The sequence below is a fragment of the Sphaerodactylus townsendi genome, linkage group LG01, assembly GCF_021028975.2.
Source record: "Sphaerodactylus townsendi isolate TG3544 linkage group LG01, MPM_Stown_v2.3, whole genome shotgun sequence".
NCBI classification, from domain to species: domain Eukaryota; kingdom Metazoa; phylum Chordata; class Lepidosauria; order Squamata; family Sphaerodactylidae; genus Sphaerodactylus; species Sphaerodactylus townsendi.
Window position 1 is genome coordinate 7,612,473 of NC_059425.1, and position 26,037 is coordinate 7,638,509.

A 26,037-nucleotide genomic window follows, 5' to 3' on the forward strand; every position below is an offset into this window, starting at 1 on the left:
CAGATAGCTGGGTGCGGTAGCAAGCCCACCTAGTTCTCTGAATGGACCTTCTCCGCTCTCCTTTCAGCACCATTGCGAAGTCTCGCGGGAAGATGCTTGGCAGCGGGATTTCGTTATCCCATTCATAAAAGTTGTAATTGTATCTGTCTTTTGTATTGATGTTTCTTTATTGGTGTTCGGTAGGGGACCTGCCCCTACCTGCCCCCTTTACCTGCCCCTTTGCCCTCTTTGATGTTTGTGTATAAAAGCTCTTGCGCTTGGCTACGAGAGCGCGATTCTCCTGCCCAAGCTGTCACCACCGCTTCCGAAAAAATACTTTGCCTTGAAGAAACACCAGCTTCCTGCGCCTCAATACGTTGCTGAGCTGAAATCACTTATTGTTACCCGAGCAACAGCGGTAACAAACTGTAGGCTGCCGGACTCACCCGCACAGGAAGAGAAAGGGGAGAAGGCTCTAGGCACTCCAGGGTGTAAGAAACAGCCAGTGAACGCCTGTCCCCTTCCTCCTCCCTTCCCCTCTGAGCTCACCACACAAAGCCACAGCAAAGCGTGGCCGGGCCCGCTAGTGAAATATAAAGATTTAAAGCTACACTAACCCAATATGGCACCCTTACCTTTTTAACCCTGAGGGTAGCATTAATAGCAAATATAAAATATCAGTAAAGAGCATAAACTGTAAAAAGAATGCAAATGCTCATAAAACATTTTTAAAAAGCAGAGGCCAGCTAGATGGACTATCATGGCTGTCCTCATACAATTTTCTCAACTGCTGCACCTCAGCTGGACACAGTGTGTAACAGACTTCCCTCTGTGATACACCTCTGAAGATACACCAGCCACAGAGTCTGGAACCTCTGAAGATACACCAGCCACAGATGCAGGCGAAACGTTAGGAACAATATCTACCAGACCATGGCCACACAGCCCGGAAAACCCATCACAACCATGACTATCATCTGTCTGTAAAACAGAGTACAGCAACTCTTAGGTGGAAGGTTGGGTGGGGCTGCAAGATAACAACAGCCACAAATTCAGTGCTGGGAGCAGACCATGTGTTTGTGGTGTGTCTGTAATTACACCCAGGAGGCGCAAAATGTTGGTGTCATTTGCAAAACGGAGCTTCTTGAGAACCTCAGCTTTAATTCTCAGAAAATAAGATTTTGTAAGGAAGTCTTGCCTGGAGAATATGTATTTACCATTGTCCTGGGTGATTCACATCAACTAATGCAGGAAGGTATTTCGGTGACTGGTTCACCTTAGTCTCAGGTGGGGAGCTAGGCTGCTGAAGCAGTAGAACAAAATCTGAGTCTTGAAGCTCATTAAAGGCCAACTACACATGCCAGCTGGGTGACCTCGGGCTAGTTACAGTTTTTTGGAGCTCTCTCACCCCCACCCACCTCAGAGGGTGTTTGTTGTGGGTGGTAGGGGGGGGAAGGAGATTGTAAGTCCCTTTGAGTCTCCTTACAGGAGAAAAGGGGGGCACACAAATCCAAACTCCTCCCCCCCCTTCTTTTTCTTCTTCTAATATCCCAAGGTAGAGGCTTCCATGAGCCAAGGCTCACTTCATAAGAAGAGCCCTGCTGGAGAAGCCCTGCTGGAGCCAAGGCTCACTTCATAAGAAGAGCCCTGCTGGAGAAGCCCTGCTGTCTCAAGCAGGGCATAGCAGTTCAGGCCTTTCCCTAGCATTGTCTTCTGGCACTGGTGTTCAGAGGATGACTGCCCCTGAATGCAGAGGCTCCATTTGTATAGATCTCTCCTCCATTAATCTGTCCAATCCCCCTTGGGAGCTAGCACAGTGCAGTGGTTGATTCCCCACTGGCTGCTGGGTGACTTTGGGCTAGTCCTGTGGTGGCCATGCTGGCAGGGGCTGATAGGAATTGTAGTCCATAACATCTGGAGTGACAAAGGTTTGCCACCACTGGGCCGCTAGTCACAGGTCTCTCTTGTGTCTTCCCTCTCATGTGGTGCTCCTTCACTTCCTGATCTTTTCTTGTTACAGATACATAGAGATCTCCTTCCCACTTTTCCTGTTCTGTATGTCTTGCCGGGCCTGAATATCAAGTGATTGCACCACCACCCCCGAAACTCAGTTATTTAAAAATGGGGTAATTGCTCCTCAATTTGGTCCTGGCCAAAATCACAACAGATCAGGAAATAAAACTGTAACTTTATTAAAAGGAAAAGAAATGACAAAATCAGCTCTCTCTCAGCTCTGTACAGTTCCAAGTATAAAACAATGCAACAGAATAGAAGGCGAATGAATCTGAAAGAAATGAAGAAATGAATACTGAATCTAAATGAATCTTGATTACCCTTTAGAATGGTGTTAGAATTTTTGTAGAACTGGCTCACCTAGTTCATTGATCAGTAATTAACTAATGGGGTGTTGATTAGAAAAACACACACACAGTTTACAACGTATTGTTGAAGGCTTTCACGGCCGGATTCAACTGGTTGTGGTGGGTTTTCCGGGCTGTAACTCAGGGAGAGTGGAATATATATATATGTGTGTAATTTATCTTATTTTATGAGGCAAGCATTTGGTCGTGCTTGGTCCATTTTACAACATCACTATCTGATCCCTCATTAAGGTTGTAAACTGTTGGTTGTGGTGGGTTGTTCGGGCTGTGTGGCCATGGTCTGGTAGATCTTGTTCCTAACATTTCACCTGCATCTGTGGCTGGCATCTTCAGAGGTGTATCACAGAGAGAAGACACATGGCCTCTGAAGATGCCAGCCACAGATGCAGGCAAAATGTCAGAAATGTCAGAAACAAGATCTACCAGACCACGGCCACACAGCCCGAACAAACCACCACAACCAAAAGGAGTTTGGTTGTGGTGGGTTCAACAGAGAAAAAGGTAATCTAGATCAAATAACCAAAGAGAAACAATTAGCTCTGAAAATGGAGTCTATGGAGAACATTTAGGTTATTGTCGGCCAGTGTTTTCATGTCAGAAAGAATGCTCAGTCATCAAAAAGGAGTGTCTAAATGCTATCAGGGAGATTGCAGCCCAGAATAGAGACTAGTTGGCTGTATTTACTATGATTTCTCCCACGTGATTTCTTTGATGATACGTAAGGTGTGAAACCAAGCTGAAACTTTTTCCACACTCCAGCCATGTATATGGAGTCTTCATATAAGTGTGAATTCTTTGATGGGAAATAAGTGTACTTTCATTGAATGCGTCTTCTGAATTCAAGGTATTTAATTTCTCCTTGAGTGAATTCTTTGATGGGAAGTAAGGTTTCTACTGTGACTGAAGGCTTTTCCTCACACCAGCAATTTAAATGGGTTCTCCCTTCTGTGAATTTCCTGATGGGTTAGGGTTAGGTTTGTACTGTAACTGGTGAGGTTTGTACTGTAGCTGAAGGCTACTCCACACTCCAGGCATTTATGTGAGTTCTGTCTTGTATGACTTCTTTGATGAAAAGGTTTCCACTCTGATTGAAGCCTTTTCCACACTCCAGGTATTTGTATGGTTTCTCCATTGTGTGAATTATCTGATGTGAAGCAAGATTCGTGCTGCGAGTGAAGGCTTTTTCACGCTCCAGGCATTTGTATGGTTTCTCACCTGTGTGAACTCTTTAAGAACATAAGAACATAAGAACAAGCCAGCTGGATCAGACCAGAGTCCATCTAGTCCAGCTCTCTGCTACTCGCAGTAGCCCACCAGGTGCCTTTGGGAGTTCACATGTAGGATGTGAAAGCAATGGCCTTCTGCGGCTGTTGCTCCCGAGCACCTGGACTGTTAAGGCATTTGCAATCTCAGATCAAAGAGGATCAAGATTGGTAGCCATAAATTGACTTCTCCCATAAATCTGTCCAAGCCCCTTTTAAAGCTATCCAGGTTAGTGGCCATCACCACCTCCTGTGGCAGCATATTCCAAACACCAATCACACGTTGCGTGAAGAAGTGTTTCCTTTTATTAGTTCTAATTCTTCCCCCCCAGCATTTTCAATGAATGCCCCCTCTGGTTCTAGTATTGTGAGAAAGAGAGAAAAAATTCTCTCTGTCAACATTTTCTAAATTCCATGCATAATTTTATAGACTTCAATCATATCCCCCCTCAGACGTCTCGAGGGGGCTTCTTGGTTTTTTCTCCACTTCCCCACACCGTTGTGGGGCATCAGGGCACCTTCTCTGATATCTTGTTTTCCTGCAAAGTTGGAATCTGCAACTGGGCCGCTTCAGGGGGCTGCCATTTTACCACCCCCAGCCACCCCCCAAGACAGCTGCCATTTTCCCTTCCTCTGCTCCAGGAAAGTGTTTTGGGGGTGGGGGCTCCCTCCTTTTGTTTTAAAGCTGGCAGCTGTTTTATCGCTGTAACTATGTGCCTGTCAGTTTATACCCAGAAACAATATCCAGTTGCTGGTTTTATGAACCAAGCTAAAATTAGCCTTGGTGGTATATAGGCAGCGGGTGGTGGGAACTCTGGATCACAAAAACTTGGGGAAAACTCTGGATTGTGTCTGCAAAACAGCCACAAGGGGAGGCCACCCCAGTCTTTTCCCCTGCTCCCCCCCCCCTGTTTTGTTCTCCTTCTCCTTCATTCTGGTCACTTTTCTGTTGTTTGAGGGCTCTTTTTCTCTCCTCTGCTGCGTATTCATGGGGAGGGGCTCTTCCTTCAAGGCCTTGCAGAGTATTAAATGCAGTTGCTGGATCTTTGAGGTCATCTGGGAAGACACACTGTCCATGTCAGGCATGTGCATAAATCTGAGATCTGGTCCACATGTCTACGAGGGAGTTCTCACAGAGATTAACATGGTGGAGTGGACGGGGGAAACATCAGGGCCTTTGTATTGTCGAAAACTTTCACAGCTGGGGTGTTGTGTGGTTTCTGGGCTGTATGGCCGTGTTCTAGTAGCATTTTCTCCACACATTTCACCTGTATCTGTGACTGGCATCTTCAGAGGATCTGATGATAGCAGTGGCGTACTGGATCTAAATGGCGCCCGGAGACCAAAAACCCTCCGGGCGCCCCCCCCCCGCAGAACCCCGCTTACTCGCGAGTAAGTGCCGCAGCGCTTACTTGCAAGTCGCGTGCGCAGCACCTCGACCCCTCACTCACTCTTTACTTTCCCTGCAGGCTCTGAGGCTCGGCTTCAGGGAAACTGCCGCTCAGGCAGCCTGTCTCTATGATTTCTTAAAAGTGCAATGCTCCAAAGATTGCTTAAGCGGGGAAAGTAAAGAATGAGTGAGGGGGCCAGCGGGCCAGTGAGCAGTGGTGGGCGAGGGGGAGGCAGGAGCCTGCTGGGCGCCCCACAGGCATGCACCCGGCGCCATTGGTGGCCTCATGTCTCCATAGGCGGTACACCTCTGGGTGGTAGTAAAAGGCCTTTCTATATGCCGTTTTCCATATCTGGATTCAAGGGAGCTTCACCTGAGACTGCAGATGGAGGAATGCCTTTTTCCCTGTGTTAAAATTTCCCTGCCACAGAAATGCATCATGGCCAGTACAGGCAGGAACTATTTCCTTGGATGGCTAGTTTTCTGTGTGCAGGGAGATAGTCACTCCTAGCTGGCATCTGTCACCTGCAACTTTACGTCAAGCAGTCTGTCCCATCCCCTCAGGATGCTGCCTGCCCCAAACCAGCATAGCCCTCTAAATGTGTGGGGCAGGCTAGGGAGTCTTGGCCAGAGGTGGAGATACCAGGGGGCTGGGGGGTGCACGTTGCACCGGGCGCATGCCTGGGGGTGCACAGAAAATCCTCCCCACAGCACCCCACTCCCCCGCCCCCACACTTACCTTATTGAAACAGTGCAGGCTGGAGATGTGGCCTGTTCTCTTCAGATAATGACCTGGTGGGAACTACACTTCCCAAGAGACCTTGCGAGCCCCAAGGTCTCATGGGAAGTGTAATTCCCACCAGGCCATTTTCAGCCTGAAGGAAAAAGGCTGTTTTTCCAAGCGGAACTTAGGTAAGTGTGGGCAGGGGGCAGGGTGCCGCACCGGGCCGGGGGGGGGGGGGGAAACAGAGGGTGTTCACTGGGCGGAGTATGGCCCAGCTACATCTCTGGTCTTGGCTTTCCTCAGCAGGGGGAAGGGGGTGGGTTGGCTTCAAGCAAGGTCAGGAACTCTTTGCCCTGGAATGGATTTGCAGAGGTTGGAAGGAAATGGTTTGAGGAGGATGAATGAATGTGGTACCGCCCCCAAATAAAGCAGTTCAGTGGGAGAAAGATGATGGGTCAAACACTCTGGAGCCTTCCTCGATCAAACGTAGTCCCTTCAGTTGTGTCCCGAAGCCATTGTGGAGAGAGGGTCATTCAGGGAACTGGCACAAGAAACGTGTTTGTAGTACAAAAAAGGAATTCCCCACCCTTTTTATTTCTCACCCTCCCAGGCAAGAGTGAAAAGACACACTTGATGCCTTCTCCGCCATCTCCTGTGCTTGGCGAAAGGAAGAGAGCCCCCATGCAGCCAGCTCAGGTAAGGGGGCGGGGCGGGGGGGGGGGTACTGGTCAGACATGCATGAGAGGGCAGGAATGGTTTTTTCCTTTCCAGGGCTCAGAGGATCGGGCTCCTTGCCCTTGGTTCTGGTGCTGGTAGATTTCAAGACTGCCAAGTAGGAACTATGAAGCAAAACTGAATTTCCTGTGTCAGTTGTGGACATCTGTGGCCTCTTCTTCACAAGGCAGCTAGCCCCCTGCCAGTGAAGACAGCCACTCTGGCTCCACGATGCCCACAAAGAGGGGTGGGGGTGGGGGCCAAATGTCCCCACAGGGCTCTTCTCCCCTCCTCTTTGTGCAGCTGTCCCACTATTAATTTGCTGTCTGTTAACGTTGAGCTCATGTGACCACAATTGAGAAAGGATATTGAGATGTCCAGAGGGAGGCAACCGAAAGGGTCTAGAATCCATATGCCCTGTGAGGAGAGGCTGAGGGGGCTGGGTATGTTTAGTCTGGAAGAGAACAGGTTAAGGGGTGACATGATAGCCCTGCTTAAATATTTGAAGAGATGTCATGTTGAAGAAGGAGCAAAGCTTGTTTTCTGCTTCTCTGGAGACTAGAACACAGAGTATGAGATTCAAACTGTGAGAAAAGAGATTCCACCTAAACCTTAGGAAGAAGTTCCTGATGGTAACAGCTGTTTAACAGTGGAATACTCTGCCTTGGAGGGTGGTGGAGTCTCCTTTGGAGGTTTTTGAAAACATGGCAGAGCGCAAACTCCACTCTAGGTGTGTTCCTGTGACACAACTTGGCACTACTGCCAACCATCACAGGAACTGCAGAAGTGTGTTGTCCGAAGACTCAGAAATGCCACTGATCCAGATGCCTGCCCAAGCAGAACCTGAGGGGTTATTTTAGCCTTAAAAGCCAAAATGACTGCAGGGACATACTGGCTACTTTTTGAATGGAACAATCTTAGAAGCGCATTTGTACCAATCCTAGCAGCTTCAGTTCCTGACTGGAACTGGCTCCGAAATATTTAAAATGTGCTACTTGCTTAGTTTTCCCTCCTTTGACAGTTCAGGGTTTTTGCCCAGAGCAAGACCTTTTTGAAAAGACCTTTTATATTTTTTTACAATGTAAAGATAGCCCCGCCTGATTAAAGAGATTAACAAATTAATTTAATGCCTTACAAAGGCCCACTTCTGGTCTAAATAATAGCCCTGCATCATCTGCATACAGCAAAACTGGGGTTTCATAACCAGCCACTTTAAGTGCTAGAAGTGCTAATTTTTGGAGGGAAGAGATCCCATATCACAGAGGCAATGCTTAATGGACTGCTGGACACTACAGAACAGTTATTATTAACCCTATTGGTCCATTGCTTGTTTTCTTCCAACCTTCACATAGAAAAGTATTTTTTGTGCTTTTCAAATTTCTAAAGTCACACTTCAGTGATAAAGAAATCTAATGCTCCTGCTTATTGTTTATATATTATGTTGTTCACTGCCCGGAGCCCTTTGGGGATCGGGCAGTATAGAAATTGAATAAATAATAATAATAATAAATAATAATAAGAACATAAGAACAAGCCAGCTGGATCAGACCAGAGTCCATCTAGTCCAGCTCTCTGCTACTTGCAGTGGCCCACCGGGTGCCATTGGGAGCTCACGTGCAGGATGTGAAAGCAATGGCCTTCTGCGGCTGTTGCTCCCAAGCACCTGGACTGTTAAGGCATTTGCAATCTCAGATCAAAGAGGATCAAGATTGGTAGCCATAAATCGACTTCTCCTCCATAAATCTGTCCAAGCTCCTTTTAAAGCTATCCAGGTTAGTGGCCATCACCACCTCCTGTAGCAGCATATTCCAAACACCAATCACACGTTGCATGAAGAAGTGTTTCCTTTTATTAGTCCTAATTCTTCCCCCCAGCATTTTCAATGTATGCCCCCTGGTTCTAGTATTGTGAGAATGTGTGCATAATATTGTAATAAATGTGTGCATAAATTAGAGTGTTTAAAATGATGCAGTTTAATTCTTTGAATATCTTTTCTGCACTTGTTATTGAATCAGCATTTCTTCACACAGTCCTAGAAGTCACTGTCAGTTTTGGACAGGCTGGCTTAAAAATATCCAAAATACAAAACTATACTTTTCCCATTCCGACAGTATTACTTTGTTTCATACACCCCATAAGCAGGAGCTTTCAGTCCCTGGAACACATAATATTAATTGCTGTAGGAATTAACTCTGGTCATTTTTCAAGTCGCCTCTGGCTATTTTACCTTGCTCAACTCAGTTGTAGTGCCGGGTGGCAGGAAGTAATCTGGTGGGAGCGAAATAGGAAATTGCGAAGGAAAATATTATCACCTCCGAAATAATCGCCCACATCTTGTTCCACTGGGGGAAAAGCACTCAAAGAGGACAGCAGCCCAGCCTCTACTTCATCTCCCTTACCAGAAGCATCCAGATCTGCAAGTCTTCAGGGGCTCAAGACCAGAGAGAAGATGCTTATCAGTTGCTAAAAATGGCTGTAGGGCCGTGTTCCAGCAGCATTCTCTCCTGACGTTTCACCTGCATCTGTGGCTGGCATCGTCAGGAGAGAATGCTGTTAGAACACGGCCATACAGCTGGGAAACCACACAGCCCTCGGTGATTCCGGCCACGAAAACCTTTGACAAGACCAGGTATTCATGACCCATCTAAGGTCAGTAGAAAATGGGCTAGTTTTAAGAAAGCAAGTAAGATGTTTGCTAGCAGGACCAGTTATTTAACCTTCCTTGATAAGGGAAAATGCAGTCATATAATTGGTCATATAATTGGAGCAGCAGTGGTGTTGGAGGTTAAGAGCTCATGTATCTAATCTGGAGGAACCAGTTTTGATTCCCAGCTCTGCCGCCTGAGCTGTGGAGGCTTATCTGGGGAATTCAGATTAGCCTGTGCACTCCCACACATGCCAGCTGGGTGACCTTGGGCTAGTCACAGCTTCTCGGAGCTCTCTCAGCCCCACCTACCTCACAGGGTGTTTGTTGTGAGGGGGGAAGGGCAAGGAGATTGTAAGCCCCTTTGAGTCTCCTACGGGAGAGAAAGAGGGGTTATAAATCCAAACTCTTCTTCTTCTTCTTCTTCTTATGGGTTAAGGTTAAAGAAACCTATTGTTCCTTCTATCAGGAGCAGATTTACCCTGGAATTCATCCCGCTTTCTCTGTTTGTGGCTGTCCCACCCACAGACCAACTTTCCACTGATCCGAAGAAATGTGTCCTTCTTCTTGCAGCATGGAGTATCCTTTGAAGAGGTGGCTGTGTATTTCACTACGGAGGAATGGGTCCTGTTGCAGCCAGCGCAGAGGGCGCTGTACGAGGAAGTCATGCTGGAGAACTTTCGAAACGTGTCTTCTCTGGGTGAGGATCCTATTCTTCTGGGTTGATCCCAATAGCAGATCTCTGGTACCCTCTGTGGTCCTTCCTCTGATTTGGGAGGTCTTTGGGGTTTACATTGCAGAGAGCAAACCCCTGCCTGACAATCCTGTATTGGACCACCTGGACATAGAACTCCTGTTCTGGCCAGGGGGGCATTTGGGTGTCAAACAACACAAACAGAAAATTCCCATGAGAGCCCCAGTTCCATCAACCCTCACTGACCTGGGAAGAGAAATCAACACAGCAGCCAGACACCTTTATCACTGCCTAACAACAAAATAACAGGCCTGTGGCTACATTTGGTGGCCGGTGTTTTGATTTCCAGTGTAGGACAGTGAAGGATCTCTTTGACCAGTAACTTCCCCAATGAAATCCTACGCTCTCATTTAATTGACATAAACTAAAGATCAGTCCATATCGTATGGTATTTCTCAGGACCAGATTGCCATCCAGGATTCTGGAAATGGTTTTAAGACACAGGGCACTTCAGTTCTTGCATGCTGTACAAGTAGTTCAGTTCAGTTTCTAGCATTCAAACCATGTTTTTTTTAAAATAGTGTTCATATCGCAGTTGTTCTCTCTTTCCACAGGAGAAGTGGAGTCAGCAAATGAAATGAAAGTGCATTGTGTGAAGGAAAAGCGAGATACATATTCAGGTGGAAAGGACGGCATTGAATATTGTGATGCCCTGAAAAAGGAGAACCCATATAATTATCTAGAGTGTGGCAAAGACTTCAGTGGGAGTGAAAGCCTTACTTCCCATCAAAGAATGCACACAGGCGAGAAACCATACAAATGCCTGGAGTGTGGAAAAGGCTTCCGGGAGAGTTCACACCTCACTTCCCACCAAAGAACTCACAAAGGCGAGAAACCATATAAATGCCTGGAGTGTGGAAAAGGCTTCAGTTACAGTGGAAACCTCACTACCCATCAAAGAATACACACAGGGGAGAAACCATATAAATGCCAGGAGTGTGGAAAAGGTTTCAGTTATAGTGCAAGCCTCAAATGCCATCAAAAAATTCACGCAGGGGAGAAACCATACAAATGCCTTGAGTGTGGAAAAGGCTTCCGGGAGAGTGCACACTTCTCTTTCCACCAAAGAACTGACACAGGGGAGAAACCATATAAATGCCTGGAGTGTGGGAAAGACTTCAGTTACAGTGGAAATCTCACTTCCCATCAAATAATACACACACAAGAGAAACCATATCAATGCCAGGAGTGTGGAAAAGGCTTCAGATATAGTGGAAACCTCACTACCCATTGCAGAATACACACAGGGGAGAAACCATATAAATGCCAGGAGTGTGGAAAAGGCTTCAGTTACAGTGCAAGCCTCAAATGCCATCAAAATATTCACACAGGCGAGAAACCATACAAATGCCTGGAGTGTAAAAAAGGCTTCAGTTACAGTGCAAGCCTCAAATCCCATCAAAAAATTCACACAGGAGAGAAACCATACAAATGCCTGGAGTGTGGAAAAAGCTTCAGTCAGAGCGGAAGCCTCAAATCCCATCAAAAAATTCACACAGGGGAGAAACTATATAAATGCGTGGAATGTGGAAAAGGTTTCAGTACGAGTGGAGCCCTTATTTCCCATCAAAGAACTCACACAGCCGAGAAACCATTCAAATGCCTGATGTGCGGGAAAGACTTCCATACGAGGGGACAACTTAATTCACATCGAACAATTCACACAGGGGCAAGACCATATAAATGCCTGGAGTGTGGAAAAAGCTTCAGTCAGAGTGGAAGCCTTACTATCCATCTAGGAATTCACACAGGGGAGAAACCATATAAATGTGTGGAATGTGGAAAAGGTTTCAGTACAAGTGGAAGCCTAACTTCCCATCAAAGAATTCACACTGGGGAAAAACCATATAAATGCCAGGAGTGTGGCAAAAACTTCTGTACGAGTGGACACCTTACTTCGCACCGAAGAACACACACAGGGGAGAAACCATATAAATGCCAGGAGTGTGGGAAAAGCTTCAGTCAGAGTGGAAGCCTCAAATCCCACCGAAGAATACACACAGGTGAGAAACCATATAAATGCCAGGAGTGTGGGAAAAGTTTCAGTCAGATTGGAAGTCTTATTACCCATCTAGGAATTCACACAGGGGAGAAACCATATAAATGCATGGAATGTGGGAAAGATTTCAGTACGAGTGGAGCCCTTATTTCCCATCAAAGAATTCACACAGGGGAAACCATATAAATGCTAGGAGTGTGGAAAAGACTTCAATCACAGCGCAAAACTTACTTCACATCAGAGAACTCACTCAGGGCAGAAACCATATTTATGCCAGTAGTGTGGGAAAAATTCAATAAGAGGGGACACCTCACTACCCACCCATCAAAAGCAGGAAGCCAGCAAGGGAAGCGGTAGGCCCGTTAGATGACAAAGGAACAAAGGGTGTGCTAAAAGATGACAGGGAGATTGCAGAAAAGCTGAATGAATTCTTTGCATCTGTCTTCACCCAAGAGGAGGTGAGGAAAATTCCTGCACCTGAACCAAGCTTCTTAGGAGGCGAATCCGAGGAACTAACGAAGATAGTGGTAGACAAGGAAGAAGTTCTGGCAGCCATTGATAAACTAAATGCTACCAAATCCCCTGGCCCAGATTGCATTCACCCAAGAGTTCTTAAAGAGCTCAAGCATGAAATTGCTGATGTTCTCACTTTAATATGCAACTTATCCTTGAAATCAGGCTCCATCCCTGAAGACTGGAAGATGGCCAATGTCACACCAATCTTTAAGAAAGGATCTAGGGGGGACCCGGGAAATTACAGGCCAGTCAGTTTGACATCTGTTCCTGGTAAATTAGTAGAATCTGTCATTAAAGATAAAATTATAAAACATGTACAAAAGCAAAACCTGCTGAGAAAGAGTCAGCATGGCTTTTGCAGAGGCAAATCCTGTCTTACAAACTTACTAGAGTTCTTTGAGGATGTAAATAGGCATGTGGATAAGGGGGAACCAGTGGACATTGTCTACTTGGATTTCCAAAAGGCTTTTGACAAAGTTCCTCACCAGAGACTATTGAGAAAACTCAGCAATGAAGGAATAAGAGGGGAAGTCCTCCGATGGATTAAAAACTGGTTGAGAAACAGGAAGCAAAGAGTGGGTGTAAATGGGAAATTCTCACAATGGAGAGATGTGGGGAGTGGTGTCCCCCAAGGATCCGTATTGGGACCAGTGCTCTTTAACCTATTCATAAATGACCTGGAAGTAGGGGTGGGTAGCGTGGTGGCCAAGTTTGCAGATGATACCAAATTATGTAGGGTGGTGAGAACCACAAAGGATTGCGAGGAGGTCCAAGCGGACCTTGATAAATTAGGTGAGTGGGCTAAGAAATGGCAAATGCAGTTCAATGTAGCAAAATGCAAAGTGATGCACATAGGGGCAAAAAATCCAAACTTCACATACACGCTACAGGGGTCAGTGCTATCAGTCACAGACCAGGAAAGGGATTTGGGCGTCTTAATTGATAGTTCCATGGGAATGTCAACTCAATGTATGGCAGCTGTGAAAAAGGCAAACTCTATGCTGGGGATAATCAGGAAAGGAATTGATAATAAAACTGCAAAGATTGTCATGCCCTTATATAAAGCCGTGGTGCGACCACACTTGGAGTACTATGTTCAGTTCTGGTCACCACATCTCAAAAAGGATATTGAAGAGATAGAAAAAGTGCAGAGAAGGGCAACGAGGATGATTGAGGGACTGGAGCACCTTCCTTATGAGGAGAGGCTGCAGCGTTTGGGACTCTTTAGTTTGGAGAGGAGACAGCTGAGGGGGGATAGGATTGAAGTCTGTAAAATTATGCATGGGGTAGAAAATGATGACAGAGAGAAATTTCTCTCTCTCACAATACTAGAACCAGGGGGCATCCATTGAAAATGCTGGGGGGAAGAATTAGGACGAATAAAAGGAAACACTTCTTGATTGGTGTTTGGAATATGCTGCCACAGGAGGGGGTGATGGCCACTAACCTGGATAGCTTTAACAAGGGCTTGGACAGTTTGATGGAGAAGTCGATCTCTGGCTAGCAATCTTGATCCTCCTTGATCTCAGATCGCAAATGCCTTAGCAGACCAGGTGCTCGGAAGCAGCAGCAGCAGAAGGCCATTGCTTTCACATCCTGCATGTGAACTCCCAAAGGCACCTGGTGGGCCACTGCAAGTAGCAGAGTGCTGGACTAGATGGACTCTGGTCTGATCCAGCAGGCTAGTTCTTATGTTCTTATGTGGGGGCGTTTGAGGTTTCTTATTTTGTTTCGGTTTTAACTTGTAATTTTTTTTCTTGCCCACTGTAAACCGTCTTGAGCTACCAAGAGGAAAGGTGGGGCATGAATATTGCAATAGCTATGCGCATAAATCATGAAGCTGCCAGCTGGCCTGAAGCCTGCTCCTGTCTGCCTCTGGGTTATGCACAACAGCCCAGCACGGCGGGCACAAGAAGGAAGTGAACCGTAGATGCATTTTCTTCACATCCAAGAGAGGAAAAAGAACCCGACAATGAAGAAATAAGCACATTTCAAAATAGTATGCGGAATAAATAGCAGAAAATGCTGGACCTTTTGCCTGGTCTCTGAGCCTCGGCTGGCCCTGGAGGAGGAGGAAGAGGAGACTCCCAGTAATTCCATTAAACTTCCAGTCATCTGTTTAGCGGGGAGATTATTCTGCATGGGAGCATCTGGTGACATGTCATTTGGACACATTAAACTTTGAAGCAATTTCAAGTGCAACAGCTGGGCTATCACCTGCCCCAAACCTCTGCAACAGCGAGGGCTAATATTATTAATTATTATTTTATATATACACACCTACATATATTTCGATAACGCATGATATATGCAATAGGTGGAAGAACAATTCTACAGAGGAATCATTGAGCCCATTCTACAGAGGAATCATTGAGTCTGTCATCTGCACCTCTATAACTGTGTGGTTTGGTTCTGCAACCCAACAAGATCGACACAGACTTCAGAGAATAATCAGAACTGCAGAAAAAACAATTGCTGCTAACCTGCCTTCCATTGAGGACCTGTATACTGCACGGGTCAAAAAAAGGAGACCTTTATCTCATGTAGGGAGATGAGACCCTGTTCCCATGGGAACTGGGAGGGGGGATGGGATGGACAGAGTTATAACCTGTGCTTCATGGAGATCTTATATTCCTGCTAATGCATGTAATGTGAGTTTAAGATGTCTTAATAAACGGTCTTTTACACCCAAAAAGCCTTTTATTTCTGCTTCTATGGAATTCCTTACAGCACCCAAGTGATTCTGGCCGTGAAAGCCTTCGACAATACATGGAATAGGGAGCGTTCTTTTAGTTTAAACCTACAAAAGTTCTCTCCCTTCTCAGCAAGGATAAGGAAGACGTACAGGAGAAACTGAGTCAGACCTCAGAGAATGTCCAAGCAATAGAAGGTTCAGCCCACAGAACAGCCCCTGCAAAACATCAGAGGAGACGTGTAGTCGTGGCTGGGGACTCTCTGCTGAGGAGGACAGATGCAGTGATTTGCAGGCCTGATAATATGCCACGGCTTGTATGCCACGAGAGGTATGCTGTCTCTCTGGAGCAGGAAACTGTGATATCACTGAGAGGCTGACAAGACTTGTTAAGCCTACTGACCGTTACCCCTTCCTTTTGATCCATGTGGGGACAAATGACACAGCAAGACGTAGCTTTCGGGACATCAGAAGGGATTTTGGGGTTCTGGAAGGAAGCTGAAGGATCTGGATGTACAAGCTGTGTAGTCGACCCACGCGGTCAGCGCAAGAACGAGACGAGACGCGGAGATAACATCTGGTGGAGATCGCCAGCAGCGGGAGACCGGAGGTCCGTGTTCCTAGCGAGTCTCCCGTCTGCCGGTTCCTGGCACCTTTTATTGTTATTCTATCGGGGGCGTGTAGGAGGGAGGACCGGGGGGAGTTCCGGGAGAGCGGGAGGTCGGGAGACCATCATGTGATGCATGATCTCACCTGGCTACGTGCGGAGAGGAGCGTAGGTTGCCTGAGTCTCAATCTCCTCACCTGGGGCAAGACCATTGTCCCCATGCTCGTGATTGAGCTTGTGGCAGTTCATGACCCGTGACTCATTGGGGATGAGGGAGGAAAGGGTGCACTAGCAAGGTCAGAGGTCCTACATGGCCCAACGTTCTACCACGGCACTGCTGGGTCGGCAGTGCACTACTACAAAGCTGTCTTCTTACCTCTACTCCTGGTTGAAAGACACAGCCCATGGAGAGCAAGAAGAATAGTGGAGGTGAACAATTGGCTTTCTGGGAGCTCTCATGGGAATTTTCTGCTTGTGTTGTTTGACACACAAATGTCCCCCTGGCCAGAACATGAACGACCCATCCTCCTATTCTCTGAATGATACCCTTAAAGTTGTTTAAGCCACATTCTCTCTCCCAGCTTTTTAATACAATGAAGGAGAAGCAAGTAAGCTAGTGAAACGTGGACTAAGCAATGCTACTGTTAGATGGATTTGTAATTGGTTGACTGATCGAACTCAAAGGGTGCTCATCAATGGCTCATCTTCATCCTGGAGAGAAGTGACGCGTGGGGTGCCACGGGGTTCAGTCCTGGGCCCAGTTCTATTCAATATTTTTATCAACGACTTGGATAATAGAATAGAGGGCATGCTAATCAAGTTTGCAGACGACACCAAATTAGGAGGGGTAGCTAACACACCAGAGGACAGAGTCAGAATTCAAAATGGCCTAGACAGATTAGAGAGCTGGGCCAAAACAAACAAAATGAGTTTCAACAGAGATAAATGTAAGATACTTCACTTAGGCAGAAAAAATGAAATGCACAGATATAGGATGGCTGACACCTGGCTTGACAACACTACATGAGAAAGGGATCTGGGAGTCTTAATAGACCATAAACTAAACATGAGTCAGCAGTGTGATGCGGCAGCCAAGAAAGCCAATGTGATCTTGGGCTGTATCAATAGGAGTATAGTGTCAAGATTGAGGGATGTAATTGTAATTCCCTATTCTGCATTGGTTAGACCTCAATTTGAATACTAAGGCATAGTTCTGGGCACCAGAATTCAAGATGGATATTGACAAGCTGGAACGGGTCCAGAGGAGGGCAACAAAAATGGTAAAAGATCTAGAGTCCATGCCCTGTGAAGAGAGGCTTAGGGAGCTGGGGATGTTTAGTCTGAAGAAGATAAGGTTAAGGGGGGACATGATAGCTATGTTTAAATATTTGAAGGAATGTCATGTCGAAGAACGAGCAAGCTTGTTTTCTGCTGCCTCAGAGACTAGGACACACACTAATGGATTCAAGGTGAAGGAAAAGAGATTCCACCTAAATGTTAGGAAGAACTTCCTGACTGTCAGGGCCTTTTCAACAGTGGAATTCACTGCCTCGGAGAGTTATGGAGTCTCTTTCTTTGGAGGTTTTTTAAACAGAGGCTGGATGAACATATGTTGGGAGTGCTTTGATCATGTGTTCCTGCGTTGCAGGAGGTTGGACTTGATGGCCCTTGGGGTCTCTTCCAACTCTATGATTCTATGAGTTCTATGTCCTCTGAAGTTCTATGTCCAGGTGTTGGACCACCTGGAGTTCTATGTCCAGGTGGTCCAATACAGGATTGCCGGGCAGAGGTTTGCTCTCTGCAACGTAAACCCCAAAGACCTCTCAAGTCAGAGGAAGGACCACGGAAGGTACCAGAGATCTGCTATTGGGATCAACCCAGAAGAATAGGATCCTCACCCAGAGAAGACACGTTCCAAAAGTTCTCCAGCATGACTTCCTCGTGACAGTGCCCTCTGCTGGCTTCTCCAACAGCACTCCACTCCTCCATAGTGAAACGCACAGCCACCTCTTCAGGATACTCCATCCTGCAAGAAGAAGGACACATTTCTTTGGATCAGTGGAAAGTTGGTCTGTGGGTGGGACAGCCACAAACAGAGAAAGTGTGATGGATTCCAGGGTAAATCTGCTCCTGATAGAAGGAACAATAGAAGGAACTAAAAACACAAGACACCACCATATAACAATGAGAATTGAAAAGGGAAAGAGGGATTCCATTTGACCATCCCAAAAGGCTATGCTGCAGATCATTGGACCTGCATGGACATCTGTGTGGGTTGCAGACTGTGTTGAGAAAGACAATTGCCACAGCAACGCGTGGCCAGGTCCCGCTAGTTTAATTTATAAGACAAATTATATGACTGCATTCTCCCTTATCAAGGAAGGTTTAATAACTGGTCCGGCTAGCAAACATCTTACTTGCTTTCTTAAACTAGCTTCCATTTTATACCGAATCTTTTAGATGTAATAAACAAATAATTGGTCTCTATTGCGCTCTCACAGCTGGAATCACTGGGGTGAGCATCTGATGCCAGCCACAGAGGATCAGGGGATCAGATACCAGCCACAGATGCAGGCGAAATGTCAGGAGACAATCCTGCTAGAACACGGCCATACAGCCCGGAAACCACACAGCACCCCAGAATACCTGGTCCTTTCCATTATGAGCGTTTTCTTCTGCAATTCTGTTCTAACTTGATCCTGACATGTTTGCTGGCACATTGTTCTGACTTTGTTAATTTTGGGATTAATTTCCAAAGATACTTCCGGAATTCCATAATTCAACAGCTAGTTAGTTAGAAACCATGTAAAATTAAAACTAGACATGAGAGAGGGAAAGAAAAGTGATATTGAAATTGTATAGAACACCAAAACAACTAGCATGTATGATTAAAGGACTCAGTCCTAAATGCTGGCACTGTGGAGATCAAGAGGCATATTATAGTCATATGTGGACGGAATGTATAGAAGTGAAAAAAATTTGGACAACCGTAATGTTATATATCGAGAAACTGGTGAAGATTAATACTGGGATAAATAATGATTTAATGTCTCTGGGTGTAATGGAGGATAGAAGTAGATAAAAAATATAGCCATGTATAAAATAATGATCAAAGCAGCAATGCAACAATAGCTGTAGGTCGGAAAGAAAAGAAAATGGACAATCCAGAAATGGTTGGAATATATCTGGGAACAAGTGACACTGGACATTTTTGAAATCATAACAAGTGCCAAGTTGTGTCCCAGGAACATACTTAGAGTGGAGTTCATGCAATACTCGTTCGAATCAAGGGCTTTGATTGCCACGTTTAATCTGAGAATGAAGGTCCTTTTTATAGTACCCAATACCCAAAGGAGCAGATTTGGATCCAGGAATACATAGATCTGCAGCAAAATACCTGGCAATAGTGATCTTTTTCAAAATCTTACTAAAATCAGTTTCTGTGAGCGCCCCCTCTGCCAGCTACCCTTCGCAGGAGCTTGGCTACTTTTCTGGAAGTAACAGGACATGATGGTGGTGCCTGTTCATAAACTCTTTACTTCTGTCAGGTAGTTAACAGCACAACTGCAAGTTTGAACCTCTGCATCATGCCAACCAACCCCTCTCGCCCTGCCTTCTTTTCATCTCTTTCAGGACATTCCCTCCCTCCTGTGAGCTCCCTGCTCCAGCTTCCTAGTGGCCTTCGGCCTTCTTGGCCCTCCTCCATGATTGCAGCCTGGGCCAGCTGCCAGGGCTCCACCCCCCCTAAGACTGCTGTGGGCTGGGCTGATTGCAGCTTCTGCTAGCTTTGCTGCCTCCACCCTAATTTGAACATTAGCTTGCCTGTTGCCAAGATGCTCTCCTGCCATTTCTCTGCTGTTCCTCCATGCTACTGGGTCCCTGGAGGCCCCTGCTCCTTGTGGAAAGTCCAGGGGTGGGCTGTCATTGGGGGAGGGGAAGCAGTGATGGGATTCAGCAAGTTTGCACCACTCCAGCAGAACCAGTTGTTAAAATGGTGCTTATAAACAACCGGTTGTTCAATTATTTGAATCCCACCACCAGAACCAGTTGTTAAATTATTTGAATCTCACCACTGGGGTGTGTGTGTGTGTGTGTGCGTGCCATGGTGGTCCTGCAGCATTTACGATGAGGAGGGGTGCAGTCCATAACATCTGGAGGGGCGCGAGTTTGACACCTATGCATTAACCCATTCCACCACCACCCCAGCATACAGAAAGCAGCATAAGCAATCCCCCAAATTCAACAGGCCCCCTGACAGTGGGCAGCAGTTGAGTCCACGTCTGGTGGCACCTGGAAGAGCGACAATAACTTCATTTGCTATGCAGGTGTGTTGCGTTAATCGTTTTCCCCGCTCTTCCACATATATATATATATGCGCATAATATAAAAATAATATATGTATATATAATATTATTATTAACCCCTCTCTTCCAGAGATTCGGGGAAGCTGAGTGAACAATTGTTGCACCCAAAATTGGTGTAGCATTTCATGCGTGCAAATGAAAGACCCCGCCCGAAATGCCTCGAGGCGATTGCAAACGGAAAAAGCTGAACTGATTACTGGAAGTTTAATGGAAGGATTGGACGTCTCCTCCTCCAATGTCAGCCAAGGCTCACAGGCCAGGCAAAAAGGCTCTGTCCTCCGCTATTTATCCTGCCGAGTTTTTTGAGGTGTGTACAAATGAAATACTGTTGGGTTTCTTAACCTAATATTCAGCAGAGTAGCGGAAGAGACCATCAGACAGTTGCTGGTTTTATATAAATGAGTTTACTTTCCAGTACGGAGGGTTAACCCCTTCGTGTCTGAATTGTGACAGACACTTGCAAAATACCAAAAAATACCCTGCCTGCAATGCCCCGAGGTGATTGCAAACAGAATACGGCCTCTTCGATCAGTTGAGGCCAACCTACTAGTGGTCCCTGGCCCCTCGGTGATGCGGCTGGCCTCCACACGGGCCAGGGCCTTTACGGCTCTGGTCCCGGCCTGGTGGAACGCTCTTCCTCCAACTGTCCGGGCCCTGCGGGACCTCGGTGAGTTCCGCAGGGCCTGTAAGACGGAGCTGTTCCGCCGGGCCTTTGGAGGAACCGGCCGCTGATGGTGCCCCCTTCCCCCCCTTTCATGGCCCTCTACATCTGGGCTGTTTGTCATTCAACGGGACCTGCCATTCCTCCCTCTTGGGGAGAGGATTTTGAATATGGAGCCACTGGACGCCATTTATATTTATGCTAGTAATTTTGTATTGTATTTATGAGATTTAGCTTTTACTGTTTTATCGCTGCTTTTATTTATTTATTTATTTATTTATTTATTTATTTTATTTCATTTCATTTCATTTCATTTTTAAACCGCCCTCCCCCGAAGGGCTCAGGGCGGTGTACATCAACATAATAATACAAATATAAAACAATCTATAACAATTTTAAATTAATAGAATTTAAACAATTTAAAATTTACAATTTACAGTTTACAGATGGCGACTTATCCCAACCCCATTCCCGCCCACGGGAGACCAAGATGGTATGGGGGTCAGATGGTCATCCCGGCTGGCCAAAAGCCTGGCGGAACAGGTCCGTTTTACAGGCCCTGCGGAAACTCTGAAGGTCCCGCAGGGCCCTGGTCTCCTTAGGGAGCCTGTTCCACCAGGTAGGGGCCAGGGCAGTAAAAGCCCTGGCCCTTGTTGATGCCAGCCGGATCTTTTTTGGGCCAGGGATTTCCAGCAACCGCTCCTCCGTAGAGCGGAGGGCCCTAGTAGGGCAGTACGGGGAGATGCGATCCCTCAGATATGTAGGTCCAATGCCGCTAATGGCCTTAAAGGTCAAGACCAGTACTTTGAAGATGGCCCGGAACTCGATGGGCAGCCAGTGTAGATGGTATAGGACCGGAGTAATCCGGTCCCAACTAGCTGTTCCTGTAAGTAGTCTGGCTGCCGCATGTTGAACGAGTTTCAATTTCCGGATCACCGACAGAGGCAGGCCAGCGTAGAGCGCGTTACAATAATCCAGCCTAGAGGTGACCGTTGCATGGATCACTGTGGCCAGGTCAGAACGGGACAGATACGGGGCTAATTGTCTCGCCTGTCGCAGATGGTAAAAAGCGATTCGGGCAGTTTGAGTGACCTGGCCCTCCATTGATAATGTCGGGTCCAAAGCCACGCCCAAGCTCTTAACAGTCGAGGTTAGATGTAAGACCTCGCCGTTTAGCGACGGCAAGCAAAAGTCCACCGGTCTCTCCCCTCGTCCCAACCACAGGACCTCCGTCTTTGCAGGGTTTAGCTTCAACCGACTTGCTCTCAACCACCCAGCTACGGCTTCTAAACAGCACTGGAGAGCTCCAGGGGCCGCAGACGGGCTGCCCTCCATCGTGAACACGAGCTGGGTGTCATCGGCGTACTGATAGCACCGCAGCCCGAAACTCCGGACTAAACTTGCCAGGGGGCGCATGTAGATATTAAAAAGCATCGGGGAGAGGATCGCCCCCTGCGGCACCCCACATTCAATGGGGTAGCGCCTGGAGTTCTCACCCCCCGATGTCACCTGCAGTCCCCGGTCTCGGAGAAATGAGGCCAGCCAATCCAAGGCTGACCCGCAGACCCCGATATCAGCGAGGCGGTGGACCAAAAGGTCGTGATCTACCACGTCGAACGCTGCGGTGAGATCTAACAACACCAGCAGCGCCGACCCACCTCTGTCCAAGTGAAGCCGGAGTTCGTCCACAACGGCAACCAGCACCGTCTCGGTCCCATGGCCAGCACGGAAACCGGACTGGAAGGGATCCAACACGTGTGCTTCATCCAGAAATCGCTGGAGCTGCTCCGCCACCGCTCGCTCAATTACCTTGCCCAGGAATGGTAGATTAGAAACTGGGCGGTAATTGGCCGGATCCTCAGGATCTAACAGCGGTCTTTTCAGGAGCGGGCGGACCACTGCCTCTTTAAGCCGACCCGGGAAAGCTCCTTGCTCAAGAGAGCTGTTGATAATATCCAACAGGTGGCTCCGAAGCACCTCCCCGCTGGCTTTCACCAGCCAGGAAGGGCACGGGTCAAAAGAACATGTGGTAGACCGTACAGCTGCCAGTGTTCTGTCAACATCTGATGGGTCAAGTCGGTCGAAGTGGTCCAGACGAGGACCCAAAGACGGCCAAGGGGCCTCTAGTTCACTTATTGTATCAACTGTCGCGGGTAGGGTTTGGCGAAGAGCCAACACTTTGTCCGTGAAGTAGCTCGCAAATGTCTCACAGCTTACAGCCAATTTCTCTAATTTAGGACCCATAGCTGAGGTCGTCAATGACCGGATCACCCTAAACAATTGTGCTGGACGCGAGCTAGCTTCTGCTAAAGAGGAAGCAAAAAATACCCTCTTTGCAGCCTTCACGGCACCCTCGTAGGATCTCATAAACGTCCGATACGAGTGTCTTGTCTCCTCGTCAAGGGTCCGCCGCCACACACGCTCCAGCCGTCTCAGTTCCTGCTTCATCCGTCGCAGCTCCTCAGTATACCAAGGAGCCAGTCTGGTGCGGGAGCGGAGAGGGCGCTTTGGCGCGACAGCCTCAATGGCTTCAGAGAGCCTGTTATCCCAGCCCTCTACCAGCTCATCAAGGGTGCCGCCGGTGGGTGGGGTCTCCCGCAGAGCTTCCTGGAACCTCTCTGGGTCCAGTAGTCTCCGCGGGCGGGCTAAAATATGCCCGTCGCCTAGACAGGGGGGCATGGCAGCATCTATCCGGGCCTTAAGGACGTAGTGGTCAGACCACGGCACTCTATCAATAGAGGATAAGCCCACATGCACACCCGCCACAAAGATCAGGTCTAGAGTGTGGCCTTGCTGATGTGTGGGACCCGCGGTGTTTACTAAGGAGAGACCTAGCGTCGCCATGGTTGACACTAGATCAGCGGCTATCAAAGAGGAGGCCGAATCAACATGGACGTTAAAGTCACCCAGCACCAAAAGGCGAGGGTACCGCAACGTCCATTCAGAGACGACCTCCAAAAGCCGCGACAGGCTTTCTGCCGGCGCGCTAGGCGACCGGTACACCAGCAGAACTGCCAGTCTCTCCGGAGAGTCCCAACAAAGGCCCAAACACTCCAATCCCATGATCAGTGGGACGGGGGACGTCCGAAAGGTGATCGAATCCCGGATGAGCATCGCCACACCACCACCCCGGCCCTGTGTCCGAGGCTGCTGAACAAACGTAAATCCCTTTGGGGTGAGATCATTGAGGGCTACCGTTTCCCCCTCCCTCACCCAGGTCTCTGTAATGCACGCGAGGTCTACGGTCTGATGATAGATATAGTCTCGAAGGACTGCAGATTTGCTGTTTATGGACCTCGCGTTCAATAGCAGCAACCTCGGAGCAGAGTCATTAATCCCCACCACACTACCTACATCTCTTGGGATAGGCCGTAGGTCAGACAAGGAGCGAGCATAACCGTATCTCCCTCGATGTCTCTCATATGGCCTAGGCCTACCGCTATTTCTCCCCTGCCCTAGTATCACTGGAATCCCCAGCCCCCCTTCTGGTCTCACCGTGGACATGGACAAAAAACCCATCCTAATCCACAATTTACCCACTAACTGGCACTAGTACTTAACCACTCCTTAGCCTAACAACTAACTCTAAAATTAATTTCCTTAACAATTTACCATCCTATTGTTAAGCTAACCAATTTGCCTAGTGCCTAATATTAACATTAACAGGGGAGCTCAAGGAAGAGACTAATTACTAACTAAACATCTATTACATCTTCTACTACTACTAGCTAATTTAATCTCTTCCTGTTACCATATAAGGTCTGATGTGGACCCTTGTTATAAAGTTCTGGTGTTAAATCTTCCTTGCAGGCCACCAGCTGCTCCATTCACATCCACCAACACTCTCAACAGCGGCAGATGACACACCTCTGATGCTAATGCTGTTAATAAGTTCCCATTGATTCCACTTTGCATTGAATCCAGTCCGGCCCAGTTAATTCAGTCCAGTGGGGGGGTGTCTGCCACTCACTCCCTTCTTGAACTACACAGCAGCGTCTGTATCGCACCAACCAACCCTCCCGCTTGATTGATAGTCCAACCTGTCCAATCCGATCCCATAGGGGTGTCTGCCACCCACCCCTCTCCGCGTGCAAGATTGAATCCACAGTAATAGTAAGTTACGGAGTTTGGAGCAGGGCATCGGAAGGAGTCTCAGTAGGCACAAGAGAACGCAGCAACATGCCCTATTTCTCCCCAGTGATGGAAATGCTGCCAACCCCCACCAGCTCAATACAATTCCGGGGGAGGGGCGACTGCCACTCACCACCTCCCCCAAACAAGCCAGCAGGCAGCGGCTCAGGAGCAAGAGCAGCTCACAGTCCCTCCAACGTCGCCAGCCAGACCTCCCAGCGAAGCCAGCAGCCAGTAAGCTCGCAGCTCTCTCGCAATCGAGGAGGCACCGCCGGTCCCACCAGCTCGACACAGTCGGGAAGGGGAGGGGTGTCTGCCACTCACCACCTCCTCAACAAGATCAACCGTCCACAATTCAATCTGGCGGCCGGGAACCAGCAGCAGCTGCAGTTCAAAGCCTCTCCAACGCCCTCGGCCAGTCCGTTGAATGAGAGCAACAATCAAATGGCCACAGCTCAGCATCCACTCCGAGAACGCCGGAGGAGAAGCGTCGGTGGAGGGGGTGCGTCGGAGGAGAAACGTCACCGAAGATTTAGCCATTTTATGTTATATTACGTTTATTGTTGTACACCGCCCGGAGCCCCTCGGGGATAGGGCGGTATAAAAATCTAATGAATAAATAAAAAATAAAATAATATCCCAGGTATGGCCCTGGCCCCTACCTCGTGGAATAGACCCCCTAAGGAGACCAGGGATCTGCAGAGTTTCCGCAGGGCCTGTAAAATGGACCTGTTCCGCCGGGCTTTGGGCAGGCCGGGTTAGCCATCGGACTCTTGTACCATCCTGACCTCCCGTGGGACGGAGTGGGGAGGAAGGGAAAGTCGCCATCAACTGTTGTTTATTAATCTGCCGGGTTGTTAATTTTAACTATTGTTTTATGCTGTTGTATTGAGATTTATATCTGATGTACACCAGCCTGAGCCTTCGAGGGAAGGCAGTCTAAAAATGCAATAAACAAACAAAACAGGTTACTGGAAGTTTAATCGAAGGACTGGAAGTCCTCTCCTCAAATGTCAGTCAAAGCTCAAAGGCCAGGCAAAAGGCTTTGTCATTGCTATTTATTCTGCCACGTTTTTTGAGATGTGTTTATATCTCCATTTTCAAGTTCTTTTTCTCGCTTGCATACATAAGCATAAGCATTTTATTGTCATTGTGCACGCACAACGAAATTTACAGCAGCATTCCTCGATGCGCGCAATTTCAGACTCATACCCCATCC

At 47.6% G+C, this 26,037-nt stretch overlaps 1 protein-coding gene across 1 annotated transcript in view; it reads left to right on the forward strand.

Moving 5' to 3' along the window:
• Positions 1 to 17,551, forward strand: part of LOC125436424 (zinc finger protein 665-like) — a 32,553-nt gene extending 15,002 nt beyond the window's left edge. Inside the window, 5 exon segments of the mRNA XM_048503406.1 lie at positions 6,912 to 6,918; positions 10,557 to 12,020; positions 12,022 to 12,177; positions 15,189 to 15,339; positions 17,381 to 17,551. Coding sequence (XP_048359363.1) covers positions 6,912 to 6,918; positions 10,557 to 12,020; positions 12,022 to 12,177; positions 15,189 to 15,339; positions 17,381 to 17,551 — 1,949 coding nt within the window.
• Positions 17,552 to 26,037: the final 8,486 nt, after the last annotated feature.